The sequence below is a fragment of the Oncorhynchus keta genome, chromosome 15, assembly GCF_023373465.1.
Source record: "Oncorhynchus keta strain PuntledgeMale-10-30-2019 chromosome 15, Oket_V2, whole genome shotgun sequence".
NCBI classification, from domain to species: domain Eukaryota; kingdom Metazoa; phylum Chordata; class Actinopteri; order Salmoniformes; family Salmonidae; genus Oncorhynchus; species Oncorhynchus keta.
In genome coordinates, this window is record NC_068435.1 from 28,017,927 (window position 1) to 28,045,197 (window position 27,271).

Genomic DNA, 27,271 nt, shown 5'->3' on the forward strand with positions numbered 1-27,271 from the left:
TACAGTAGTCTTTTATTGTACCCAGCACAAGGTGCACTGGTGTAATGATTAGTCGACTGGGTGATAGTTTGGTTGTTAGGCTGTTGGTCGACCGATATTGTTTTAGTCGAGCAGCAACAAATATATATTTGCACCCATCTCAGTGAACTAATCCCTTGTGGAAGACTAAACTAAAAGCCAATTTAAGCTTGATCCGAAAATGTGTTTGGAGCCTCCATATGGGGAGTGTGACACAATTGCGGAGGCTCCAGAGGCATGCAGAGGCCAAATCGAGCGCCATACCGCATCGATATGCGCTTTCCAAATTTTGAAACAACGCACAGGCCTCTGTATAGCTCCGCATTGACATGATTGGTTGACTGTAGGTGGAGGCGGTACATCCTGTAGAAAACACAAACTCACTTCCTTGACAAAAGCTCTGCACTGCTCCGTGAAGCGCAAGAAGTATGAATGCCCTGACTTCTGCTGAGGCCGTATCACCGTAAATGCTGTATGGCCAATGCAGACGTCGGATTGACCATGCGCCCAGATGCACTTCTCTCTCCAGAATGCGCTCTCTCCCGCCAATTTGTGCACATTCATTGTTTCATAACTTTGTGTTAATTGTTCACGTTTGATTGTTAGTGTTATTTCAATTCTCCATTACATATCACCAGTAGTATATTTACTGTTCATTCCTAATCTGCAATGTTGGTTACTTTGGTTACAGTCATTTCTGTTAATGCATTCAATATTATTATTCTAGGACTCCAGTTATCATTTTAGGAGTGGATCAATTGTAGCATAGGTTGTGCACTCTGGAAAATGTTGCGAGAAACAAGTTGGTTCATTTCACTCCATTTATGAGTTTTGTCAATTTAGCGAATTGTCTTTTGTTTGAGTGCTCCTGTTAATGTTGAATAAGGACGCACATGCACAGAAGTAGGCCGAAAGGCTACATGGCCTGAGCGCAAATGTAGACATACAGTGAGAAAGTATTCAGACCCCTTGACTTTTTACACATTTTGTTACGTTACATACAGCCTTTTTCTAAAACTGATTTCATCAATCTTAACACATTACCCCATAAAACAGGTTGAGAAATTGTTGCTTATTTATTTTAAAAAATAACTGAAATTATAGATGCACGATATACATTATTATTATTTTTTAATCGGTGAACATATAGGATGATATTAGCTAAAAATGCCAACATCGGCCCAATGTCTAGTTTAACAGTGATGTGCAAAACCGATGTCAAAGCTGAAGTGTATTCCTATATAACGTAGGTAGATGTAATGACACCACGAAAAATACAGCGCTACACGTGCAACACCGCATTCCTAACCTAGCCCACGTCTGCTATGTGGATTTCAAAGGAAGATAGCAAAAAGGCCATATGCAACATTTGTCTCTTTCAATACCACAAAACCCATAGGGTTAAAACTTGCAAAAGTACTCTACTACCCACACAGACAGTGTGGTGAAGAAGGCGCAACAGCACCTCTTCAACCTCAGGAGGCTAAAGAAATTTGGCTTGTCACCTAAAACACTGACAAACTTTTACAGATGCACAATTTAAAGCATCCTATAGAGCTGTATCTCCGCCTGGTATGGCAACTGTACCACGCGCAAACGCAAGGCTCTCTAGTGGGTGGTGCGGTCTGCCCAACGCCTCACCGGGGGCACACTGCCTAACCTCCAGGACATCTACAGTACCCGATGCCACAGGAAGGCCAAAAAGATCATCAAGAACATCAACACCTGAGCCACTGCCTGTTCACCCCGCTATCATCCAGAAGGCGGGGTCAGTGCAGGTACATCTAAGCTGGGACCGAGAGACTGAAAAACAGCTTCTATCTCAAGGCCATCCGACTGTTAAATTCTGTTAAATAGCCATCACAAGCACATTAAAGGCTGCTGCCTATAGGCATAGACCAGATATCACTGGCCATTTTAAGGAACGGAACACTAGTCACTTTAATAATGTTCACATATTTTGCATTACTCATCTCATAGGTATATACTGTATTCTATACATCTTAGTCCGTTCCGCTCTGACATCGCTCGTCCATTGTATATAGTCTTAATTCATTCATACTTAGATGTGTGTATATGTTGTGTTATTTGTTAGATATTTCTGCACTGTCAGAGCTAGAAGCACAAGCATTTTGCTACACCCGCAATAACATGTTAATCACTTGTATGTGACCAATAAAATTGGGTTTGATTTACTAGAGGCTGTGAACAATCGATTCAGTGGCATTCACTCTGAGCCGCTTTACGGTGTCGTCACCACGCTCGATGTTAGGTACAAGGACCGCTACTTCGATGCAGATAAGAAACAGGGTTTACGTGAAATGTTAGACACAGCTGGGCAAGATGAAAATGGACACAGTGACAGTGCGTACCGAGGAAGAGGACCCACGATAGAAGAGGCCATGGACAGGCAGAGCTGAAACTTCACTGCTAGACATGTATAATGAAATCCTGTTTGAGAATGAAACGACTGAACAAATGCACAACTAAACAGCACAGAAAGTAAGTGAAAGAAATAGGTTTTGATTGTGTTTTACTGGTAATGGGGATATATGTAAATGCCAAACAAAATCATTTTTGGGTCAGCGTGTGTGATTTTCAACTATTTAACTGTACTAGAATGTTTAAAAAGGTAGCTAAAATGTTAAATATTGGTTATCGTTATCAGGTTTTTTTTGACAAGGAAAATATTGGATATCGGTATTGGCCCAGAATTTCATATCGGTGCATCCCTAACAGAAATACCTAATTTACATAAATAATCAGACCCTTTGTGATGAGACTCGAAATTGAGCTCAGGTGCATCCTGTTTCCATTGATCATCCTTGAGATCTTTCTACAACTTGGAGTTCACTTGGGGTAAATTCAATTGATTGTACAGGATTTGGAAAGGCACACACCTGTCTATTTAAGGTCCCACCGTTGACAGTACATGCCAGAGCAAAAACCAAGCCATGAGGTCAAAGGAATTGTCCGTAGAGCACCAAGACAGGATTGTGTCGAGGCACAGATCTGGGGGAAGGGTACCAAAACATTTCTGCAGCATTGAAGGTTCCCAAGAACACAGCGGCCTCCATCATTCTTAAATGGAAGAAGTTTGGAACCACCAAGACTCTTCACAGAGCTGGCCGCCCAGCCAAACTGAGCAATCAGAGGAGAAGGGCCACCTCCCTGACCAAGAACCCGATGGTCACTCTGACAGAGCCCTAGAGTTCCTCTGTGGAGATGGGAGAACCCTCCAGAAGAACAATCATCTCTGCAGCACTCCACCAAATCAGGCCTTTGTGGTTGAGTAGCCAGACAGAAACCACTCCTCAGTAAAAGGCACATGACAGCCTGCTTGGAGTTTGCCAAAAGGCACCTAAAGACTCTCAGACCATGATAAACAAGATTCTCTGGTTTGATGAAACCAAGATTTAACTCGGGCATAATGCCAAGTGTCACATCTGGAGGAAACCCGGCTCCATCCCTACAGTGAAGCATGGTGGTGGCAGCATCATGCTGTGGGGATGTCTTTCAGCGGCAGGGACTGGGAGAGCGCTCAGGAACTGGGTTGAAGGTTCCCCTTCCAACAGGACAACTACCCTAAGCACAAAGCCAAGACAATATAGGAATGGCTTTGGGACAAGTCTCTGAATGTCTTTGAGTGGCCCAGCCAGAGCCCAGACTTGAACCCGATCAAACATCTCTGGAGAGAACTGAAAATAGCTGTGCAGCAACGCACAGGATCTGCAGAGAAGAATGGGAGAAACTCCCCAAATACAGGTGTGACTTGCTTGCAGCGGCATTCGCAAGAAGACTCAAGACTGTAATCGCTGCCAATGGTGCTTCAACAAAGTACTGAGTAAAGGGTCTGAATAATTATGTAAATGTAATATTTCCATTTTGTATTTTTAATAAATGTGCTAAAATGTCTAAAAATCTGTTTTTGCTTTTTCTTGTCATTATGGGGTAGTGTGTGTAGATTGATGAGGGGAAAAAACAATAACACATTTTAGAAAAAGGCTGTAACGTAAAAAAAAAAAAAAATGTGGGAAAAGTCAAAAGGGTTCGAATACACTGTATAAATGTGCCCATTTGGGGATCAGATGGTATTTCTGATTGGCTTAATGCATCACCACTAATGTGGAAATTCTCAAAGTAATGTTGTTTTCTTCACCTCAAACACCAAGCAAACATAGTCTGTTTTTACATCCATTGAGAATTATAATAGTTCCTCAATAGATTTGAAAAATCTTTCTAGCGTTTCCACCTTTCGATAACCACTCAGCGTGAAAGGGAAAAATGTCACACTCTGATCTAGTGGAAACATTTTAAATAGGCCTACCTGATTACTTATCAGTGCTGGACTTGAACTGAAATGGGTTTTGGTACTGTTTATATTTGGGTGCAGGAGCTCCGCAATACTATATTCTATAAAGAGGAACAGGAGCTCAAGTAGAAGAACATTTGTGGTGCCGGTACTCAGCTACAGTGAGCTCCTGCCCAAGTCAAGCACTGCTTCTTATTTATTTGATTTATTTCATCTTTATTTAACAAGGTAGGCAAGTTAAGAACACGTTCTCATTTACAACTGCGACCAGGCCAAGATAAAGCAAAGCAGTTCGACACATATAGCACAGAGTTACACATGGAGTAAAACAAACATACAGTCAATAATACAGGAGAAAAATAAGTCTATATACGATGTGAGCAAATGGAGGTAAAGGCAATAAATAGGCTATGGTGGCGAAGTAATTACAATATAGCAATTAAAACACTGGAATGGTAGATTTGACAGTAGAAGAGTGTGCAAAGTAGAAATACTGGGGTGCAAAATAGCTAAATAAATAAATACAGTAGGGGAAGAGGTAGTTGTTTGGGCTATTTATAGATGGGCTATGTACAGGTGCAGTGATCTGTGAGCTGCTCTGACAGCTGGTTTATTGTTTACTCTTACTTTTTAGGTCAGCATCATTTTCATTTAGATCTAGATCGAATTATGATTGACCACATGACAATGATTGAGGCATGAAGACGTTACTATAAATTAAAGTTTTACGAAAATGAGCATATGCAAATCATAACTGGCACGCAGATCGGTAGAAATTGTAAGATAAATTGGCATTCCAAAGTTGCCAATTCCTCGTGTAGCCTATTACCGGAAATGTCTGGAGAATAATGGCAGAATCTGCTAAAACCAGCAGGAGCAGGAATGGAATAGTTGGGTCAGGTTGTTTTTTAAATTCTGATTATCTCTGGCGCCCTCTTATTTCATCAAACCGTAAGCTTAAAGAATCAGACAAGCTCAACGCATATAGTTGATTTTTATTAAAAACCCAGTGTGCGACTGTATATGGAAAAATACACATTCAAAAATGTAGACCAATCGATTGGTCGAAAGAACAGACAACTTTTGGTTTACTAAGATTTTTTTTAATAGTCGGGGTCAGCCCTATTAATGATAATACGGTTTAATTAGCTTCCTGATATGCCACACATTTCAGGTTGATGGATTATCTTGGCAAAGGAGAAATACTCACTAACAAGGATATAAACAAATTTGTGCACAAATTCTGAGAAGCTTTTTGTGCATATGGAATATTTCTGGGATCTTTTATTTTGGCTAAGCAAACATGGGACCAACACTTTGTTTTGCGTTCATATTTTTGCAGCTGTAAAACTGCACATTTTTCCTCTACGCCCCATGGCAAAATGTGTAGAATTGCAACAAATATGCTTTAGAATGACAATATTTTATCTTCGCCCCATAGCAAAATGTGCAGACTTTACTTAATTCAGAAAATAAAAGATAATCGCTGACACGAGAGGGGCCGCTAAAATATTTTGCTTGCAGGGGATGGATGGATGGATGCAGGTAAGCAGACCCACGAGCCACTGTGGCTTCTCATCGTGATTGCCCCGATCAAAGTTAGATAGCGGGAGAGGGTTTCTAGGCCTCCTGCATAGGGGATGTTTGTATAAAGAATTTGAAAATCCATAGTTACAAGTATGTCATTAGATTCAACTTTGACATTCTCAAGGATCTTTAGCACATCAGTGGTGTCCCCAAGAATGCTGGGAGGGGAGGAACCAACTTTATGGAAAATAAATAAATAGATATCTACAAAATTGGGATAGGGGTTCCGTGAGGCTATCATTTGACTATATGCCTCAGAGGAGGGTCAGACAGTTTCTTAGGTAGGCCATAGTAAACTGCATATCTCGGTGAGGAGTGATGAGGAAATCTCTAATTTTCAGTAATCCAACCATGGACTAAAGCACTTAATATATGCATCAATGTTACTCTCAATACGATCTGTAGAGTTTGCACGTAAGGGGACATTTAATTCTCTATTGTTCAGATGACTCATAATGGCCATGTGATACTGGTCATAACTTTGTACCACAACAGTGCCACCCTTATCAGCAGGGCAAACTACAAGATTACAGTGATTTTGTAGACCTTTGAGCGCTACAACCTCTTCTGCAATGAGGTTACCTTTAGAGTATTTATGCTTACTGGCAACTTCTCTAAGGTCATTTTCAACCAGGCAGCTAGCTATATGTGACTCAGATTAAAGATTGCCTTTTCACCAGACTTCTTTTTGAAAGGGTTAGGAATTCTCAGTCCCTGATTGGTTTCAATATCAGTATTCACCTGATTTCAAAAAAGTGTCACTGACTCAAAACAGAGGTGAACAAATGCTTAAATGCAGTTGTCTAAAGAATCTGAACGTTTGTCTTTTGAATCACTATGGATTTCCTGGGAGTTTTTTTGCACTTGACCAAAGTGCTTAACATTTTCAGTCATACGTGTCTTAGGAAACAACCCATATTCCGTTATTCACTTTGCTCTGCTACAGATCAATAAATCAAGAGTTTTGTTGATTGTCATTGCCATGTGTCCTGAGGGGTTTTGTGCCTTTGTCTGTGCTACGAAGGCTGAAAAAGCAGCACTGTCTGTAACCTTCAGGACCTCAGATGACCTTCACCTCTCAGATTACCATATGTACTCAGTTCTGTTCCAGTGTGTTAGCACCAGCGGTGCCTTTGAAGACTTCTGTGGCTGTTTACACCGACAGACGTTTCACTGTTTAACTGCCAAAGAGCTGATCTCTGTTTAAATAATCTGATATGAAATCAGGAATAGAACAACAGCAGCATTACACACTAGAGAATTCACACCCCTGTAGCTGAGTAAATGTTATGACAGGCAACCTGCTGGTAGCACGCACAAAGCTACTGGAATCAGAGCAATCAATGCCATCATATGCACCAGATGAGGGTGGTGATGACACTGGTCAATGAGACACTAAAGTCTGCACTGCAGACATCCTGTGCAGTATGATAATCAAAAAGTCAAGCTACCTTGAAACAACTTTCTCTTTGCAATGTTATTTTCCCATGATTGCTCCCCCAACTGGCTAAGACTAGAGGTGCTCACCAGTGCTTTGTCATACTACTAAGGAAATTGCGTCTAATGTCATCATAATGAACCATCTAATTATAAAGTGCAGCCTAGTATTCAAAACTAAGAGCAGACACTGTTCCATAAAGGAGTTTCGCAATGATGCCATTTATCATCACAATGTATCATCCATTTACATTACCTTTTAAATTAGATGTGGTGCTACATCCCAAGAGAGTTTCAATGAAAAGAGCACCATTTCTCAATCATTGGATTCTCTTCATTCCTTTGCAAGCCATAGTTAGTTTGCCCTACAGTAGTCTACCACAGTCGCAGTCTCTAACAATATAAGTTTGGCAAAGCGAGACTAACACACTACAGACAAGAGACACCCAGCCTATTGTAAAATGTGCTGGCTGAGGAAAGCACGGCAGTTTTCTGAAGAGAAGACAAGGGCAGTGGTAGAACCATCTATCACCATGTACTGGCTGTCTGCTCTGTTCATTACACACACACAGGGAATGCATAGGAATCAGTTGTATCAGACTACAGCGATACATTAGACAATGGGGATCTGACACTGTATAGAGAAGAGAGGTGGACAGGTTCAGGTTCATGCATTCAATCTGGGAGATAATCCTCGTGATTTACGTTAGTTCCATTGACAGTGATGAACAGCACTGATCACTTAAGTGAATAACTTCAAGGTAAGAATCTCAGAAACTAGGAATACCTTAACTCCTATGTACACAAAATAAATACAAAAAATGTGGCTGATTTAACATACATTTTCAATATTTTAAAGTCCCCTAAAAGTTTACCAAATGCCGAAAAATCCCTCCCCAGGAACAACAGTAAGTGAAGCATTGCAACCTATGATAATACATGACAACTTATAACTTGTTAAGCCTCCACAGTGGAAGATTCATAAGCTGCCTAACACACCTAAACCTAAAGGTAAGATGCACAGACAGAGATATGAAATCCCTATATTTAACCCTGGGTCCTCCCAGCACCACAGATTAACGACAACAATACACAAGGACAGGCAACACATACCTGTACATGTAGTAAGTACATGATGATGGCTTAACCATCACTTCCACAACAAGAGAAACAGCTGTGGTAATGAGCAAAATACTTACTACAGACCAGACTAATGTGTAAATATGTCTAGCCTGATTATTTCCTAACGGTTCATCACACAGAAGAGCTCACCTGATTGTCGTGAACCCTCCCCATGCTCCATGCTAGGGGGGAGGTAATGCTGGAGTCCCACAACTCTCTTCCAGTACGCTACTGCAAACCACAGAGTTACAGACCTCAGTCTGCTCTGTCTAGTCCCACTTTCATGGAGTTGACTTGAATCGGTGTAACACAGCGCTATATGAATATCTGCCTATCTGTTCTGCAATAGGGAGCTTGGCAGCTTTGGTTCAGGTAGTAGACAGGCAGGTATCTATGTCTGCAGTGCCCTGGGAATCAGCTGCTCCAGCCCAGTGAGTTGTGGACATCCCTACTCTGTCCTGTTACCGTCCTGTCCTGTCCATTCTGGGCACTCTGTCGGAGGCAGTAGAGCAGCATCAGTACTTGAGCTCCTGACCCCTCATCCGCTCACTGTAGGGAGGGGTAGAGGGTGCAGCTTTAAAGCTGCAATATGTAACTTATGGGGCGACCCATAGAAATGGGTGTTATGGTTCTGTCATTCTCACTGAGAGCAAGTCTAAGAAGCAGTAGATCTGTTCAATATGCACTATTGCTACGCTTCGTGTTCTTAAGATTTGTTTTTGCGTCTTTAACTTTCAGGTTTGTACACCAGCTTCAAACAGCTGAAAATACAATATTTTTGGAAAATGTATTTCACAGCGATTTAGATGGTACAATGATTCTATACACTATAGGTGCGTGTTTTGTGTCAAACTGAAATTAGGCGAACTATTAGAATTTTAGCAGCCAGGAAATGGCGGAGCGATTTCTGCATTGAGTATCATTAAGTTATTGAAGGTGAGCTACTGCGCATGTCTGTGCCCTGAAACACAGATTAATGAGCTTACAGTGCATTCACACACACACACACACACACACACACACACACACACACACACACACACACACACACACACACACACACACAGCTATTAGTTTACCATTGTAACCTAGTATGCAGCTTGCAAAAATTCTCAAACATGTCCAGAACAAATTCAAGGAAACGTACAGTATTCTACAGGGACATGAGTGCCTGGAACTCCCTTACATCTCAAATAGTGCAAGTGAAAAGCAAACCTAGTTCCAAAAAATAAATAAATCAACACCTCACGGCACAACTCCCCCATGTGACCTACTTGTTGTGTGTATGTACTGACATGTGTGCTGAACTGAGTTACAGTTCATATAAGGAAATCAGTCAATTGAAATAAATGCATTAGGACCTAATCTATGGATTTCACATGACTGGGAATACAGATGTGCATCTTTTGTACATAGATAGCAGTGTGGATCAGCAAGCCAGTCAGTTTCTGCTGTGACCACCATTTGCCTCCTGCAGTGCGACATCTCCTATGCATAGAGTAAGTTGTGGCCTGTGGAACGTTGTCCCAGTCCTATTTGTAACTTTTGTATTGATTTTAGCCCTTTGTTCTCCCAATTTCAATTACGATCTTGTCTTATGGCTGCAACTCCATTGGACTCGGGAGAGGCGGAGGTTGAGTCATGCGTCCTCCGAAACATGACCCGCCAAACCGCATTTCTTAACACCCACCCGCTTAACCCGGAAGCAAGCCACACACCAATGTGTCGGAGGAAACACCGTTCAACGGACAACCAACGTCAGCCTGCAGGCGTCCGAGCCACCACAAGGAGGCAACAGAGCGTGATAATAATAATAATAATATATGCCATTTAGCAGACGCTTTTATCCAAAGCGACTTACAGTCATAAAAGTGGAGGCTGCTGAGGGGAGAACGGCTCATATTGATGGCCGGAACAGAGCAGATGGAAAACCATGCTTTTGATGAAATTGATACCATTCCACTCATTACCACAAGCCCATTCTCCCCAATTAAGGTGCATTCCTGCAGTCGGCATGCCAATTGCTTGCCAAAAAACTTGAGACATCTGTGGCATTGTGTCGTGTGACAAACATTTACATTTTATTGTCTCCAGCACAACATGCACCTGTGTAATGATCATTCTGTTTAATCAGCTTCCTGATACGTCACACCTGCCAAGTGGATGGATTATCATGACAAAGGAGAAATGCTTATAAACAGGGATGTAAACAAATTTGTGCACAAAATTTGAGAGCAATAACCTTTTGGCCATATGGAAAATGTCTAGGATCTTTCATTTCAGCTCATGAAAAATTGGACCAACACTTCACATGTTGCGTTAATATTTTTGTTCAGTGCCAGTCAAAAAGTTTGGACACCTACTCAGTCAATGGTTTTTCTTATTTTTTTATATTTTCTACATTAAGGAATAATAGTGAAGAAATCCAAACCATGAAATAACACACATGGAATCATGTAGTACCCAGTACACTCTTGGCACTCTGGAATGCTTTTTCAACATTCTTGAAGGAGATACCGCTTATGCTGAACACTTGTTGGCAGCTTTTCCTTCACTCTGCAGTGAAACCATCTCAATTGGGATGAGGTCGGGTGATTGTGGAGGCCAGGTCATCTGATGCAGCACTCCACCCCTCTTCTTCTTGTTCAAATAGCCCTTACATAGCCTGGAGGTGTGTTTTGGGTCATTGTCCTGTTGAAAAACAAGTGATAGTGGGACTAAGTGCAAACCAGATGGGATGGTATATCGCCGCAGAATGCTGTGGTAGCCATGATGGCTATGTGTGCCTTGAGAGTCAACAGCAAAGCACCCCCACACCATCACACCTCTTCCTCCATGCTTCACGTGGGAACCACACATGCAGAGATCATCCATTCATCTTCTCTGCGTCTCACAAAGACACGGCAGTTGGAACCAAAAATCTCAAATTTGGAGTCATCAGACCAAAGACAGATTTCCACCAGTCTAATGTCCATTGCTTGTGTTTCTTGGCCAAAGCAAGTCTATTCATCTTATTGGTGTCCTTTAGTAGTGGTTTCCCTGCAGCAACTCGACCATGAAGGCCTGATTCATGCAGTCACCACTGAACAGTTGATGTTGAGATGTGTGTGTTACTTGAACTCTGTGAAGCATTTATTTGGGCTGCAATTTCTGAGGCTGGTAACTCTGCTGCAGAGGATAAGTTCATTAGAGGTAACTCTGGGTCTTCCTTTCCTGTGACGGTCCTCATGAGAGCCAGTGTATTCATACGCTTGATGGTTTTTGCGACTGCACTTGAATAAATGTTCAAAGTTCTTAAAGTTCTGCAATGACTGACCTTCATGTCTTAAAGTAATGGAATGTTGTTTCACTTTGCTTATTTGAGCTGTTCTTACCATAATATGGTCTTGGTCTTTTACCAAATAGGGCTATCTTCTGTATCCCACCACTACCTTGTCACAACACAACTGACTGGCTTAAAGGAAATTCCACAAATTAACTATTAACAAGGTACACCTGTTAATTGAAATGCATTCCAGGTGACAACCTCATGAAACTGGTTGAAAGAATGCCAAGAGTGTGCAAAGCTGTCATCAAGGCAAAGGGTGGCTACTTTGAAGAATCTCAAATATAAATATATTTTGATTTGTTAAACACTTTTTTTGGTTCTTACATGATTCCATGTGTTATTTCATAGTTTTGATATCTTCACTACTATTCCACAATGTAGAAAACAGTAAAAAATAAAGAAAACCCTGGTACTATGTGTAACTGATAGATGCAAACACACACAAGCACCACATGTAAATGTTTTTTAATTTATGCATGTCAATTGCAAAGTCTGTCTAATGTATTTTTTGTTATGTGTCAAATCCCAGGAAAAATTGCTGTCGCCATTGTTGTCGGGTAATGGGGTTCCTAATATAATCCTAGAGTCTTGTGCACTTTTTACATTTAACAGCTCAAGGGGAAATAATTATGGAGTAGCTGAGAGAGATGACATGAAGGAATATTCCGTCCCTATCCCATTCCTCTGGGAAGTAAAACGTGCCATCCACCTCAAACCAAACAGCGAAGTCAAACTGCTGAGTTGTTGTCTGGCATCAAAATAACATGGACCTGAATGGCCTCTGACGGTGACATTGAAAGGTCTGCCTTGGTGATAAGCAGCACTTCTGATTCTGACTTTAGATTGGGTACTACTTATGTTTCAATATAAAGCTTTATCCCACACTATTCCATGCTATGTAGAGCCTTGCCACAAGATGTCCCTGTTTCACAAGAGCTCTAATTCAAGCATTCAGAATGAGCATTCAGAATGCTTATTGAACAATCTTTACAGGCAGCTTGATCAGACAGTTACAGACAAACTTCTTCCATTAATCAACACCTTGTACTAAACTATCCATGAATAAATAGTGGCTGAAAAAGTCAGGGAGAGTGAGCACTTGTGACGATATGGACTGCAGTCAGCCAGCACCATTACTTGGGCTTCTAGTTCTCAAAGGTGTATTTCTCCTCTTAGCTGATCATTCTCAATTCCATGATATGTACATCATATCTCAATGGAGATGAGTGGCAATAAGATTTGGGGGGAGTGTACCTCAGACTACATTGTGTTGGTATCCGTCAATTCTTTAATACGTACCTTGTACCAATGTTTGTCCTGTGTAACAGATTTATTTTCTTTAGGTGTTACAATCTGTTTTTGATAAAAAATACTGCATTCTATGCTCCTTCTGTGTTAAAAAATGGCTCCCTTGGCGGAGGTCGCAAGAAAAAAATGTATTTACACAGGACAACCATACAGTAGGTACAAAGTACGCATAAAAGAACGGGCATTTTTACAAGTATCGACTGATACCAACTCAATGTAGTGGGAGGTAGTCTACACTCCGCCAAAACTCATCGGCACTCAACTCCATTGAGTCACCAATTCATTGTGCTTAAAATGAATGACTTTTCAATTGATTATTTATCTGTCTGTATTCTTTAGGGTGTGTAACATCTACAAATCCAAGTCCTACTATGTATAGACAATCCATAGTCCACTTGTCTGGCCCTGGCCCTGCAGCATTGCGAGTAAGACAATTTAAACAGGTCAACATTCACAGCGGCTACGGAGAGCGTGATCACACAGTCGTCCGAAACAGCTGGTGCGCTCATGCATGTTTCAGTGTTATTTGCCTCTAAGCGAGCATAGAAGTAGTTCAGCTCGTCTGGTAGGCTCGTGTCACTGGGCAGCTCTCAGCTGTACGTCCCTTTGTAATCTGTAATCGTTTGCAAGCCTTGGCACATCCGACGAGCATCGGAGCCAGTGTAGTACGATACAATCTTAGTCCTGTATTGACGCTTTGCCTGTTTAATGGTTCATCGGAGGGTATAGTGGGATTTCTTATAAACTTCCGGGTTAGAGTCACGCTCCTTGAAAGCAGCAGCTCTACCCTTTAGCACAGTGCAGATGTTGCCTGTAATCCATGTCTTCTGGTTGGGGTATGTACATACGGTCACTGCCATCGATGCACTTATTGATGAAGCCAGTGACTAAATGCCAATGGAAGAATCCCGGAACATATTCCAGTCTGTGCTAGCAAAACAGTCCTGTAGCTTAGCATCTGCTTCATCTGACCACTTTCTTATTGACCGAGTTACTGGTGCTTCCTGCTTTAATTTTCGCTTGGAAGCAGGAATTAGGAAAATAGAATTATGGTCAGATTTGCCAAATGGAGGGAGAGGGAGAGCTTTGTACGCATCTCTGTGTGTCGAGTAAAGGTGGTCTAGAGTCGTCGTCGCCCGCCCCCCCTCCTCTGTTTGCACATTTAACATGCTGGTAGAGATTTGGTAGAACGGATTTGAGTTTCCCTGCATAAAAGTCCCCAGCCACTAGGAGCACAGCCTCTGGATGAGTGTTTTACTGTTTGCTTATGGCCGTATACAGCTCATTGAGTGCGGTCTTAGTGCCAGCATCGGTCTGCGGTGGTATATAGACAGCTATGAAAAATATAGATGTAAACTCTCTTGGTAAATAGTGTGGTTTACAGCTTATCATAAGATACTCTACCTCAGGCGAGCAAAACCTTGAGAATTACTTCGATTTTTTGCAGCAGCTGGTGTTTACAAATTTACATATGACAAAAAGCATAAAACCTGCCAGCTGTATGTTAACCAGTTGAAGCGCAATATTTTGTCACAAAAAGATGCTCGACTATGCATATAATTGCCAGCTTTGGAAAGAAAACACTGACGTTTTCAAAACTGCAAAGATATTATCTGTGGGTGCCCCAGAACTGATCTTACAGGCGAAACCAAGATGCAACTTCAAACAGGAAATGAGCAGGATTTTTGAGGCTGTTTTCCATTGTCTCCTTATATGGCTGTGAAAGCGCCACAAATTAGCCTGCCCTGTCTATCGTTTCTCCAAGTTGTCTGCAGCATTGTGACGTATTTGTAGGCATATCATTGGAAGATTGGCCATAAGAGACTACATTTACCAGGGGTCCGCCCAGTGTCCTTTGTTGAAATTGTTGCGTAATCTCCAAACTGCTCGCATTCATCCATGTGATTGAGACAGAGAGGAGACTTCCAGAAATGATATATCATGAAGAGATATGTGAAAAACACCTTGAGGATTGATTCTAAACAACGTTTACCATGTTTCAGTCGATATTATGGAGTTAATGTGGAAGAAAGTTTGGCGTTTGGATGAATGAATTTGTTTTTTTTTGGTAGCCAAACATGACGCAGAAAACGGACCGATTTCTCCTGCACAACTAATCTTTCAGGAAAACTGAACATTTGCTATCTAACTGAGAGTCTCCTCATTGAAAACATCTTCAAAAGGTAAATGATTTATTGAATATTTTTGCTGGTTTTTGTGAAAATGTTGCCTGCTAATGCTAACGCTAAATGCTAATGCTAACGCTAAATGCTAGTTTGCTATGGTTGAGAAGCATATTTTGAAAATCTGAGATGACAGTGTTGTTAACAAAAGGCTAAGCTTGAGAGCAAATACATTAATTTCATTTGCGATTTTCATGAATAGTTAACGTTGACTAATGGTAATGAGCTTGAGGCTGTATTCACGATCCCGGATGGCTCGACGCAAGAAGTTAATCATGTTGTCGTTCAGTCACGACTCGGTGAAACATAAGATATTACGGTTAATGTCCCGTTGGTTAGATATATGATCGTAGTTGTCTATTTTACTATCAATTAATTGAATGTTGACTAATAGGACCGATGGAAAAGGTAGATTACCCTCTCTGAGACGGATCCTTACAAGGCACCCGGACCTTCGTCCATGATATCTCCGTCTTTTCCTCCTGCGAATGACTGGGATGAGGGCTAGGTCGGGCGGCCGAAGTAAATCCTTCCCATCTGACTTGTTTAACCTCTTGGTGTTAGGGGGCAGTATTTTCATTTTTGGAAAAAATGTTCCTGTTTTAAAAACGGGATACTCTGTCAGGAAAAGATGCTAGAATATGCATATAATTGACAGCTTTGGATAGAAAACACTAACGTTTCCAAAACTGTAAAGATATTGTCTGTGAGTATAACAGAACTGATGTTGCAGGCAAAAGCCTTAGAAAGATCCAATCCGGAAGTGCCCCAGGTTTTGAAAGCGCTGTGTTCCGATGACTCCCTATTCAGCTGTGAATGTACCATCAACGGGCTTACGCTTTTTACGTATTCCCCAAGGTGTCTAAAGCATTGTGACGTAGTTTTACGCATTTCTGTTGAAGAATAGCCATAGGCGGCCACATTGCGTAAGTGGTCACATGGTGGCTCCGAGAGAGATTCTCGTGTAAAATACAGAGGTAGCCATTATTCCAATCGGTCCTAGTGAAAAACGAATTGTCCCAACGGATATATTATCGATTAGAAAAACACCTTGAGGATGGATTCTAAACAACGTTTGCCATGTTTCTGTCAATATTATGGAGCTAATTTTGGGCGACCGCAATTTCGGGCGATTTCTCAGCCAAACTTGAAGAACAAACGGAGCTATTTCGCCTAAAAAAATAATATTTTGGGAAAAAATGAACTTTGGCTGTCTACCTGGGAGTCTCGTGAGTGAAAACAGCCGAAGTTCAAAGGTAAACGATATAATTTGATAGCTTTTCTGATTTCCGTGACAAGGTTGCCTGCTTCTAGCAAGGCATAATGCTATGCTAGGCTATGATAAAAACTTACACAAATGCCTAGCGTTGTCTAGCGTTGGCTGTAAAGCATATTTTGAACATCTGAGATGACAGGGTGATTAACAAAAGGCTAAGCTGTATTCCAATATATTTCACTTGTGATTTTCATGAATAGGAATATTTTCTAGGAAGATTTATGTCCGTTGCGTTATGCTAATTAGTGTTAGATGATGACAACGGTCCCATTCATGGGATGGGGTGTCACTACAGGTTAAGAAGAATTCCTCCAGTACGGGGTGAGTAATGGCTGCTCTGATATCAAGAAGCTATTTTCAGTCATAAGACATGGTGGCAGAAACATTATGTACGAAATAAGTTACAAATAACACACAAAAACATACACAATAGCAAAATTCGTTACGGAATAATAAAAACGGCAGCCATCTCCTTCGGCACCATTATTATGATGAATGAGCTTCTTCGGCTACACATAGCCTCTCTTTTCCTGATGAGCCCGCGCCCATCCGCTATTCCTCTTCTCTTGGAGTCCCAAAAGCCTATTTAGATAACTGTCTGCTGCTACTATGAAAATGAAAAAAAAATCTGTTGTCGAGGACGTTTGCTAGGAAGCAATCAATGTGCATGATATCTAAAGTGCAGTGAGGGTAGGAATAAAGTATTAAACTGTGGATAATAAAAACAACTTTTTCAAATCCTCCTAGAGGTTCATCCAGATCAGATTTTCTATTTCTTTACACCATTAGAAAGAGCAGATTCTAAGGTTTCTACAAGCAGATACACATACTTGTATTTTTTTATATATATTTTTTTAAATCAGGGCATGGGCTCCGTTTGAAAAAAGATCACTTTTTGCACGCATAACATGGGTTCCACATAGGGTGGGACGGTATCCAGAATTTCATATCGTCCTTTTCTTATCCTAGATTTACAGTATTACCAGCTTAGTACACAAGGGGGTACCAAAAAACAACATTGGGAATCTATTACCATAATGCTAACAAAATTAGCACAAGTAATAGAGAATTTCCATGGAGGATGCTAGCTAAATAAATATGCTAATGATAGCAAATGAAAATAAATGAATTGCAGGACAAGACAGGCAATCCAGCTTGTAAAGTTATACATATACAGTGCCTTCGGAAAGTATTCAGACCCCTTGACATTTTCCACATTTTGTTAGGTTACAGCCTTATTCAAAAATGTATGACAATGATGAGGGGGGAGGGGAACCATCTACACACAATACCCCATAAATATTTACAAAGCAGATAAAGGAAATTTTTGCTAATTTATTAAACATAAAAAAGTATTCAGACCCTTTACTAAGTACTTTGTTGAAGCACCTTTGGCAGCGATTACAGCCTAGAGTCTCCTTGGGTATGACGCTACATGCTTGGCAAACCTGTATTTAGGGAATTTCTCCCATTCTTCTCTGCAGATCCTCTCAAGCTCTGTCAGGTTAGATGGGGAGCGTTGCTGCATAGATATTTTCAGGTCTCTCCAGAGATGTTCGATCAGGTTCATCAACCACATCATGATGCTGCCACCACCATGCTTCAACGTAGGGATGGTGCCAGGTTTCCTCCAGATGTGATGCTTGACATTCAGGCTAAAGAGTTCAATCTTGGTTTCATCAGACCAGAGATGACCATCAGACCATCTTGTTTCTCACGGTCAGAGTCCTTTAGGTGCCTTTTGGCAAACTCCAAGTGGGCTATCATGTGCATTTTACTGAGAAGTGGCTTCCGTCTGGCCACTCTAGCATAAAGGCCTGATTGGTGGAGTGCTGCAGAGATGTTTGTCCTTCTTGAAGGTTCTCCCATCTCCACAGCGGAACTCTGTCAGTGACCATCGGTTTCTTGGTCACCTCCCTGACCAAGGCCCTCCCCCAATTGCTCAGGTTGGCCGGGGAGCGAGCTCTAGGAAGAGTCTTGGTGGTTCCAAACTTCTTCCATTTAAGAATGATGGAGGCCACTGTGTTCTTGGGGACCTTCAATGCTGCAGACATTTTTTTGTTACCCTTCCCCAGATCTGTGCCTCGACACAACCCTGTCTCCGAGCTCTACTGACAATTCCTTCGACCTCATGGCTTGGTTTTTGCTCTGACATGCACATGTCAACTGTGGGACCTTATATAGACAGGTGTGTGCCTTTCCAAATCATTGAAAACCTATTTTCACTTTATCATTATTGGATATTGTGTGTAGAATGCTGAGGATGTATTTTTTATTCATTATAGAATAAGTTTGCAACGCAACAAAATGTGGAAAATGTCAATGGGTCTGAATACTTTCTGAAGGCAATGTATAGTCAAGAGCTACCGAATGTCATTTTTACTGAGTTTGGACATTTACAAGTGAAAGTGAATGAGATACATTGGGCAAATGAACAAGTGTTGACGCATGCTTGTCTGAAGGAAGAACAGTACTGGCTCTGGAGCAGCATGTGTACACACCGTGTCTGTGTGAAGTCTGGTGTCACTAAGGCATTGGGCCTCCCTGCTTTGCTCGGGAGAAGATGAGGGGGGAGCAGACAGGCAGAGAACAGAGAGGAGAAAAAACAAGGATCAAGCTGCAGTGGCAGCAGTACAGAACTCATCCAAAATGCTTCTCAAACACGGCAGAAAGCTCTTCACAATATAATGCACCGTTACCGTATTAATTCAGCCACATACTTAGATAACTAGTAAGATAAACTTAGGGGTCACATTAACACAGCATTCTTTGTTTTTCATGCATTAAAACAATATAAAAACACATGTAAGAAATATCTTGCTGCGTTTTATAAATACATATCTAAAATTCTTCTCATTGTAATTTCAGCTCGGCATCAGACACATTTTATGCTTCAGTTGCACTTCTCTACTCGGATGAGAATTCACAAACTGGCCCTGTATCAGCAGACCGGTTCATTCTCGACAATGCAACAATAAGAAAATATAACAATATGAACACTTTGCCTGTTACTAGGCATAAATAATGCACATGCTGCTGTGAACTGTCCCATGCCACTCAGGCATTTAACCATCTTCAATTAATTCACAGTAGCCTACAATGACGCAAGTCATTTCTGTTTCATTCACGCATATTAAAAAAGAACACACAAGCAACACTGACATTCCCTGCTCTGACATAGTTGACGATGGTATCATGTAACACCATGCAAAATACTATAATATCATAACAACTATGTTCATTTACTGTAAACAAGATGCTGTATATCCAACCTGGGGTCACTCAGAAAAAAATACTGTTTGTCATCAACCCAGAAGGAGAAGGTGAAACAAAATTAGAGCACCATTGTCATGAAAGGCTATGCGAATTACAGTAGCATTGAACATTAAATGCCATCACATGCATATGCATACAGCATGGCACGGCAGAGGACTTTGTGTTAGGGCTCTGTTTGGTGCTCTTATTGTGATAGGCAGTGACGAAGTTGAATGCCCTGAGGGTAGACTTATTGAGAAAGACAGTAGGCCAGGCCTACACATTCTTAACAAGCTTGCGGATGGGTTGGGCGTTGGCCTGTGGTACTCTGAACAGGATTTCAACAGTCTCCTGAGTCACTGTGTTGAAGTCACTCTCCACAGAATAAGGAGAAATGATCTTACAGTTAGGTCGTGCTGACTGCGGAAACAACAGATCTTGCTTAAATTAATAGGAGAATCACATTGTAAACAAACTGAGGTTAGCCTGAATGTAACCACATGGGCCCCTGGGTCTTCTCTCTATCTCTAGGAACACAGACACAAAAAAACAGATCTGCACAACAGATTGTAATCTCATCCTAGTCCCAAGGGAGGGAATTCTGACCTTTTATTGCTTCTGCCAATGGGGAGGTAGTTTTCAGGAAACAATGAAGCAAAGTTAAGTCAAAATGATAAGCATGTAGCCCACCATGATACTGTTGCTCAAATTTGGTCATCATATATGTCAAAACAGCAAGTAAGCCTAACTCTACCTCATTCATAAACAATTATGAATGACAGTGCTAACTATCGTTTCTCACACTGCCTCAGACTCTGGCTCACTGAATGAAATTAACAGAGAATCCACTATTTATAAAAATAAAAAAAAGATCTGTCGCCAGTGTTTTGCAGAGGGGGCACACTGACTGGACCAGGCAAAGAGTACCCCCCCTATTCTCCCTAGTAAGTGGTTCCGCCCAGGGTGCATGGAGCAAAGAGATGCCTAGGGAGGACGTTAGATACTGTAGTCCCGTGCAGTGGTTCTCAAACTGGGGGTCTCAAACATTTTGTGGGGGTCGAGAGTATGAAACTGAATGGAAAAAATATATTTTTCATACATATTTTAATAAGCTACATATACCATTTATTTGATATGTATACCTTTGCCTATTTGATCGGGTAACTAACATAGGCCTACGGTATTGTACCATGAGATTCGAACCACTCCTTTTAGGGGACCAAAAAGTTTGATAACCACTGCTTTGGTATGGGCCGTATCTTCAGTGGAGGAGGAGAGAGTGTAGAGGAGTGGTCACCAACCTTTGAGTCAAGATCACGGAGTCAAAATTCAAGCCAAAAAAAATCAATAAAAATTTAAGCCTATGCAACATTAAAAACCGTACTGTAGCAATAAGGTTTTTGCAGTAGGCTATAGGACCAATGCATTATCACCGCATATGGACTTGGCTTGAATTGCCCTACCAATGCATTGTTGTTCTGACATTTGAGATAGGCTATATGACCACACAGTAGATTTGTTGTTGTATTACTTGTGAGGCACACCTGTGTGAACATACATTTAAAATATTAGCTTTTTATTTGACTGGGCTCATGATGGTCTCAGTGGAGGGAGAGAGCAGCAGGCTGAGGGTCCACCTCTCAGCATCCCTCCACTCTACCTTTCCTCCACTGACACTGACCAAAAAGGGACACCGTCTTCCAGTTGATGGTTAAACTCGAGTCTGACCACATTATTTCTGCCTCATGCACAAATTCATGTTGTTACTCCTATGAACAGAGAAAGTTAAATTTTCCTTGATATTAGAAAAGACCCAATTCGTTAATAATTACAACAACACAAGCCTATAGATGCACGTTCCTAGTCATTCATTACAGCTGCAGTGCTTGTTGTAGCGTGAGTGGAAGAAGGAAAAACGCACATTTTATGGCTTATATAGCCTAGGTGTTGAATAAAAAAAAAAAGTGTTGACAGTGCTGAGTAAGAGCTCACTCATAAAAACAGCAGCTCTTTGCTGTATTTGTTGACAGACTCTCTTAAGTTTTGAAATCTCACAATATTAACTTTGCTGTATCTTTTATTTGTTTACGCCTGCTATGTTACTACAGACAAATCAGAGCAGTCCGATTGGCCAGTGGTAGACCTATAGTGCACTTGATTCAGGACTGCCGGGAAGGCGGATTTGTACTTTCAGACACATGAAATGGTTTTAAAGTCAGAACACTTAGACCTACTCAGCACACAGGGCAGCTTGTATCCGGATCACCGCAGGAGACAAATTTAAAAAAACAGCAACTTAATTTGCTTTATTGTTGGAGGGTTTTTTACCCCAAAAATTGGTGATTGACTATGCCTTGAAGATCAACCGATCAGTTGGTGACCACTGGTGTAGAGTGTAGAGTGACACAGTCTTTGATTTGATTTTAATTGCGGGTAACGGGAAGGACTAGCAGGAGGTATGTTTGGAAATTAATTTGATCAAGCTATGTAGCCTATTAATTCCTTCTTGATGAATAAATAAAACCATTTTTTTTTGTTTCTCTATAATACTAGCCACCAATGTTCCCTTTCACGTCTGTCGAGTGCAAACTCATATGTCGGGGAAATTCTTTGCAACTTCCACACTGAGGCTGTACCTGCTTTATGTTAGTTTTATCAGTGACCAAGTAGGCTCATGTGGCTATTTGATCATAACGTAGGCCTATGAGAGTGGCCTACCATCAAAAACAATGGATAAAATGCATCCCATAACAGCTTAACATGGAAATAGCTGATCTGTCATTCAGTAGCAGTCAATGTGTGGGGTTCAATGTAGGCCTATAAATAAAAAAAACATGCAGGGCATGACATTAACCTGTTTATCCACGTGTCCTTCAGACACGGAAGTGACTGAAAATGGTGTGTTGTTTAATGCAAGAAACCACTTTACAAAATAAAATGCATTATTATTTCCTGACCATTATTACAGAGAATCAGACAAATTAGGCTGCACTCCACGTATTGGCTACTTAGCTTATTCAAGCCTGTCTCAAAATACAACACTGCCCCTTTAAGACACAACAAGTTATTTACCTGACTAGCATGTCAAAGATTTCTAGAAATGTACATATTTTGTGCTCTTTCGGAAAGCAATCACTACCCTAATGCTGACAAATTATATATAACTGGGCTAATAACTCACTAACTAGCAAAGGATATGAACAAAATGTGCAGACGTGGCTTTGATCTCAAAACAAGCACATCTACTCACGACCACAGCTGTAAAGACAGACCTATATATGGCAATGGTCTATTTGCATTTAGGCCTACTGCAGCTCTGATTGGTTATACTGCACCGGTCTGTGTAGAGCACTGGCTGAGTCATGTGTGTCAATCCAATAGAATCCTAATCTGATGCGTTCTGCCTACAACAAAATCTCTCGCATAGTTCATTTTGTTTCAATATATTGCATTGAAAGTGGCTAATATTGCATTGATTCGATCAGAATTTCCACAGTAAAAAGGGAAACGTTGATAGGGGATACTCTAGAAAGTTCAGTGAAATTCAATCTTGTGCTTCTCTCCGTGGGGGAGCTGCCAGGCAGTCTCGGGGCAAGCTAACCTAACTAACTTTACATATAATTAGGCATAATGATTACGGCTCTAGATTGTAGGAAAAAGCTGTTTCAGGCGTTTTAAATAATGGGTGCATGACGCCCCCGAATAGAAATACAGGTTTTATGAGTTTATTGATGTTAAGTTATGACAACACAAAAAAGCCTTTATGAGCTGTATATTTAGTGCATTGCAGGGAGAGAGACCCACGATGCTGTGATACCTGACACTGTCTAAGCAGTCCATTTTGGAAAACTATGTTTATACTGGACGTATTGTGTGGAGACAGCAGTGTGCGAGTACAGGTACTGTAGGCATAAGAACAGAGCGGAGAGCACATGACGTAACACAGGTATAATAGCTGGGAATTAGTGAAGTCTTCCTACTGCTGATTACAGCCCAATAATGACAACAGACCAAAGCCTGCCCTTACGTGTGTTCTGTGTGACTCATACTAGTGTTGCACGTTATATTGAAACTTCAGTACTTCTGATAAAAATAACCAAATAAATAGGTACTAGAATCTGCCAAATGTCTCAAGTGATGAAGTCTGTCTATCAGCGCAACCCCTTAATAGCGCAAAGAGAAAAGTTCACCGAACAAAAATATAAACGCAACACGTAAAGTGCTGGTCCCTCTCTCAAATGTTGTGCAAAAAATGTTTTTACATCCCTGTTAGTGAGCATGATAGCCTTTGTAAAGATAATCCATGCACTTTACAGGTGTGGCATATTAAGAAGCTGATAAAACAGCATGATCATTACACAAGTATACCTTGTGCTGGGGACAATAAAAGGCCACTCTAAAATGAGCAGTTTTGTCACACAACACAATGCCACCAATGTCTCAAGTTGAGGGAGAGTGCAATTGGCTCTCAACTGGGTGGACCTATGCCTTCCCAGGCTGCGCCCCTGCCCAGTCATGTGAAATCCATAGATTAGGGCCTAATGAATTGATTTAAATTGACTGATTTCCTTATAAAAAACTGTAACACAGCAAAATCTTTGACATTTTTGCATGTTGAGTTTATATTTTTGTTCCGTATACTTAAGTAAAAGTACTTTAAAGTACTACTTAAGTTGTTTTAGGCATATCTGTACTGTACTTTCACTTTAACTCCACTACATTCCTAAATTAATATGTACTTTTTACTCTCGTACATTTTCCCTGACACCCAAAATAACTTGTTTCACTTAGAATGCTCAGGCAGGACAGCAATATGGTCCAATTCACACACATATCAATATAATGCGTTTTCATCCCTACTGCCTCTGATCTGGCGGACTAAACACAAATACATTTGTAAATGATGTCCGTGTGTTTGAGTGTGTAATTATGCCCTCTGGTTTAATTAATATAAGGAATTAGATGCATAGCATTTACTTTTTACTCATGTATAACAATTGAGTACTTTTCCACCACTGTACTTAAGTACATTTAAAACCAGATACTTTCAGAAGTAGTATTTTACTGGGTGACATTCACTTTTACATGAGACAATTTCTATCAAGGCATCTTTACTTTTACTCAAGTATGACAATTGAGTGACTTTATAGGCTGAATTATAGGCTAACTTTCATTGCTAGCTTACGGATGAAGAAATATCAATTCACTACCCTAGTACTTCGTTTGCAAACCATAACGCAAAATATGCTGACTTCAAAGCTGACTGTCAAACACGTTATTAATTAACTTAGTTAACACCAAAACCTCATTCGCTTCCTCGTCTCCCTCCCCACCCGTCTGGTTTCCACTAGATTCCATATGCCACATTCTGCCTTGCTAATGAAGTAAATACTTTCTTTAAAAAAATAGAGCGCACACTTTTACAAGAGAAGAGACTGCTTCTTATATGCAAATGTTGTTGATCAGTACAACAAAATATGTTCTCCTAGCAGTTGCAAATAAAATGCATCCAAAATGGAAAGGATTGTTTGTAATCTGTCATCTGTAGCCGCATGAAATCAGCTAAAACAAGCTCAATAACTCAATGCATGTACACATTCCCATTTACATCATGTGCCCCACCTGCGTACCTTCAAAATTATTTGTCAATCGTCATTGACTTGAAAAACACCATTTCCATCATAATTTGTTGCAATAAAGTTGATAAAAGAAAAATCCACCCGTTGAACGGATAAAAATTGAAGATCTTTAGAAAATGTCTCCTATATCTGCCGTTTCCATTACACGTCGCAACTATTATTTTTTGCGACAATGCTATTGTCTAATAACCTGGGTAAATGGAAACCTGCCTACTGATGTCTACACAATTTGGAGACAATCATAGAAAGTACTCATCAGGAACTATTTTTTATAAAGCAACTAGAATCTGGAATTACTAAGGTTTTATAAGAACGGTGTTGTGTGCAAACACTCAAATAGAATCCTACAGTACGAGCTGGCAGTCCGCCTTTGACATTCCAATAAATTAAGGGAAATTTAGAAATTAATTGGGGTGGTCCAAAAAAGGGGAAGGTTGTCAAACTTATTTTTAAAAATTGCTTTGAGGAGGGTTGTGTGTTTTTATTTTATTGGGCACAGGAGAGGGCAGTGAGTTTCTTTTACATGTACCCTTTTGCAGGTTTTACTATATAATTTCTTCCATTCTAGCTACATTTCTTCATCTGCTTTCATGCTCCACCCCTATATCAAGGTGTTTTGGTACATCCCTTATGCACTACACTTTTCTGCACGCTAACTATACCACAGGTCAATATAGTCTACCAGTCTAACTGTCTATCCTGCCCTCTATCCACCATTCACTGTGACAATAGTGGTAGGTGGATAATTTGTCTAGATCTGTAATATGCTAACTAGCAATCATACCACACAAATTATTCAAAGCTGCACCAATTTTCAAAATAAGCAGAGGGGCCAGGTGTATGAAAGAACAGTGAGATACGCACCTTAAAAAGCTCCCCTATTGAGCTTGCTTAAGGACAATACAATCATCCTACAACACCACATTCCAATGAATAATTGCATTATTATTTTCAAGTGAGTACAAAATTCTACTCAAGGCTGTAAACTGCAGTGAAAATGTATACTGAATAACAGCGCATAAGCCCTGTGATTTTAATATTTAATTCCATTTGTATCAGTTGTGGGTCTACTCTCTGCAGTTTATAAGGTCCAGAAAAGCACAGTAGCAGGCTAGTCTGACTGTATTTTAAGTTCTAATACTGAGATGTACTGTCTGTTGCGGATCATCATTCTCCCAAGTCGTCCTATAATACAGGGCCTTCAGAAACAATAAACACACCTTTTTCTTTTTCAAAATGTTGTGTCACAGCCAGTAGCGGTGCGTGGGTAAAATAACTAGGGAAGCCAGAAAAAAAGCCATATTACAACCTAAGTGTTGTGATAATTTCATTGTTTGCTCTATAACCTGTTAGTTCATATGCCTCGGCACCGTGATATATAGGCCTAAAGGCTGAGACAATGGTGGGAGAATAAATTCAACCACACCTTTGTTTTATCACAAAACCAGATGGCAAACTCTGTCTGGTTTAGTCCACAAAAAAGCATATTGCATGAAAACAGAGAGTTACATGACCAAGCAATGGTCAAGCAACCTAATGTTTCCGACATTTTCAGACTACTAAACAACTATTGATTTAGAACCACAGAGAGTTACCGAAAGTCGCAAAGAAAACAGGGGCCACTATTCCAGCACCAATTCAACTTCAACATCAAATCACCTTTGCTTAGTCTAATACTTAGTCTAATACTTAGTCTAATACAGTGATAACTAACTAAAAGATACCAAAAACGATTTAGTCCAATCAACGTAAGCTAAGCATTAGTTTTACTATGTGTGTACGTGCAAGTAGAAAAATATGTTGACT

General features: G+C 40.6%; 1 protein-coding gene across 3 annotated transcripts in view; it reads right to left on the reverse strand.

Annotated features, from left to right (window-relative positions):
- Positions 1–27,271, reverse strand: part of LOC118394721 (solute carrier family 12 member 7-like) — an 80,391-nt gene that overhangs the window by 47,954 nt on the left and 5,166 nt on the right. Inside the window, exon 1 of one of the 3 annotated variants that reach the window (XM_035788201.2) lies at positions 8,627–9,020. The exons of the other annotated variants lie outside the window; for them this stretch is intronic. Within the exon in view, the coding sequence (XP_035644094.1) occupies positions 8,627–8,657 (31 nt within the window). The 5' untranslated portion in view covers positions 8,658–9,020. Of the gene's footprint in view, positions 1–8,626; positions 9,021–27,271 lie in introns of those variants that run through there. 3 annotated transcript variants of the gene reach the window in all.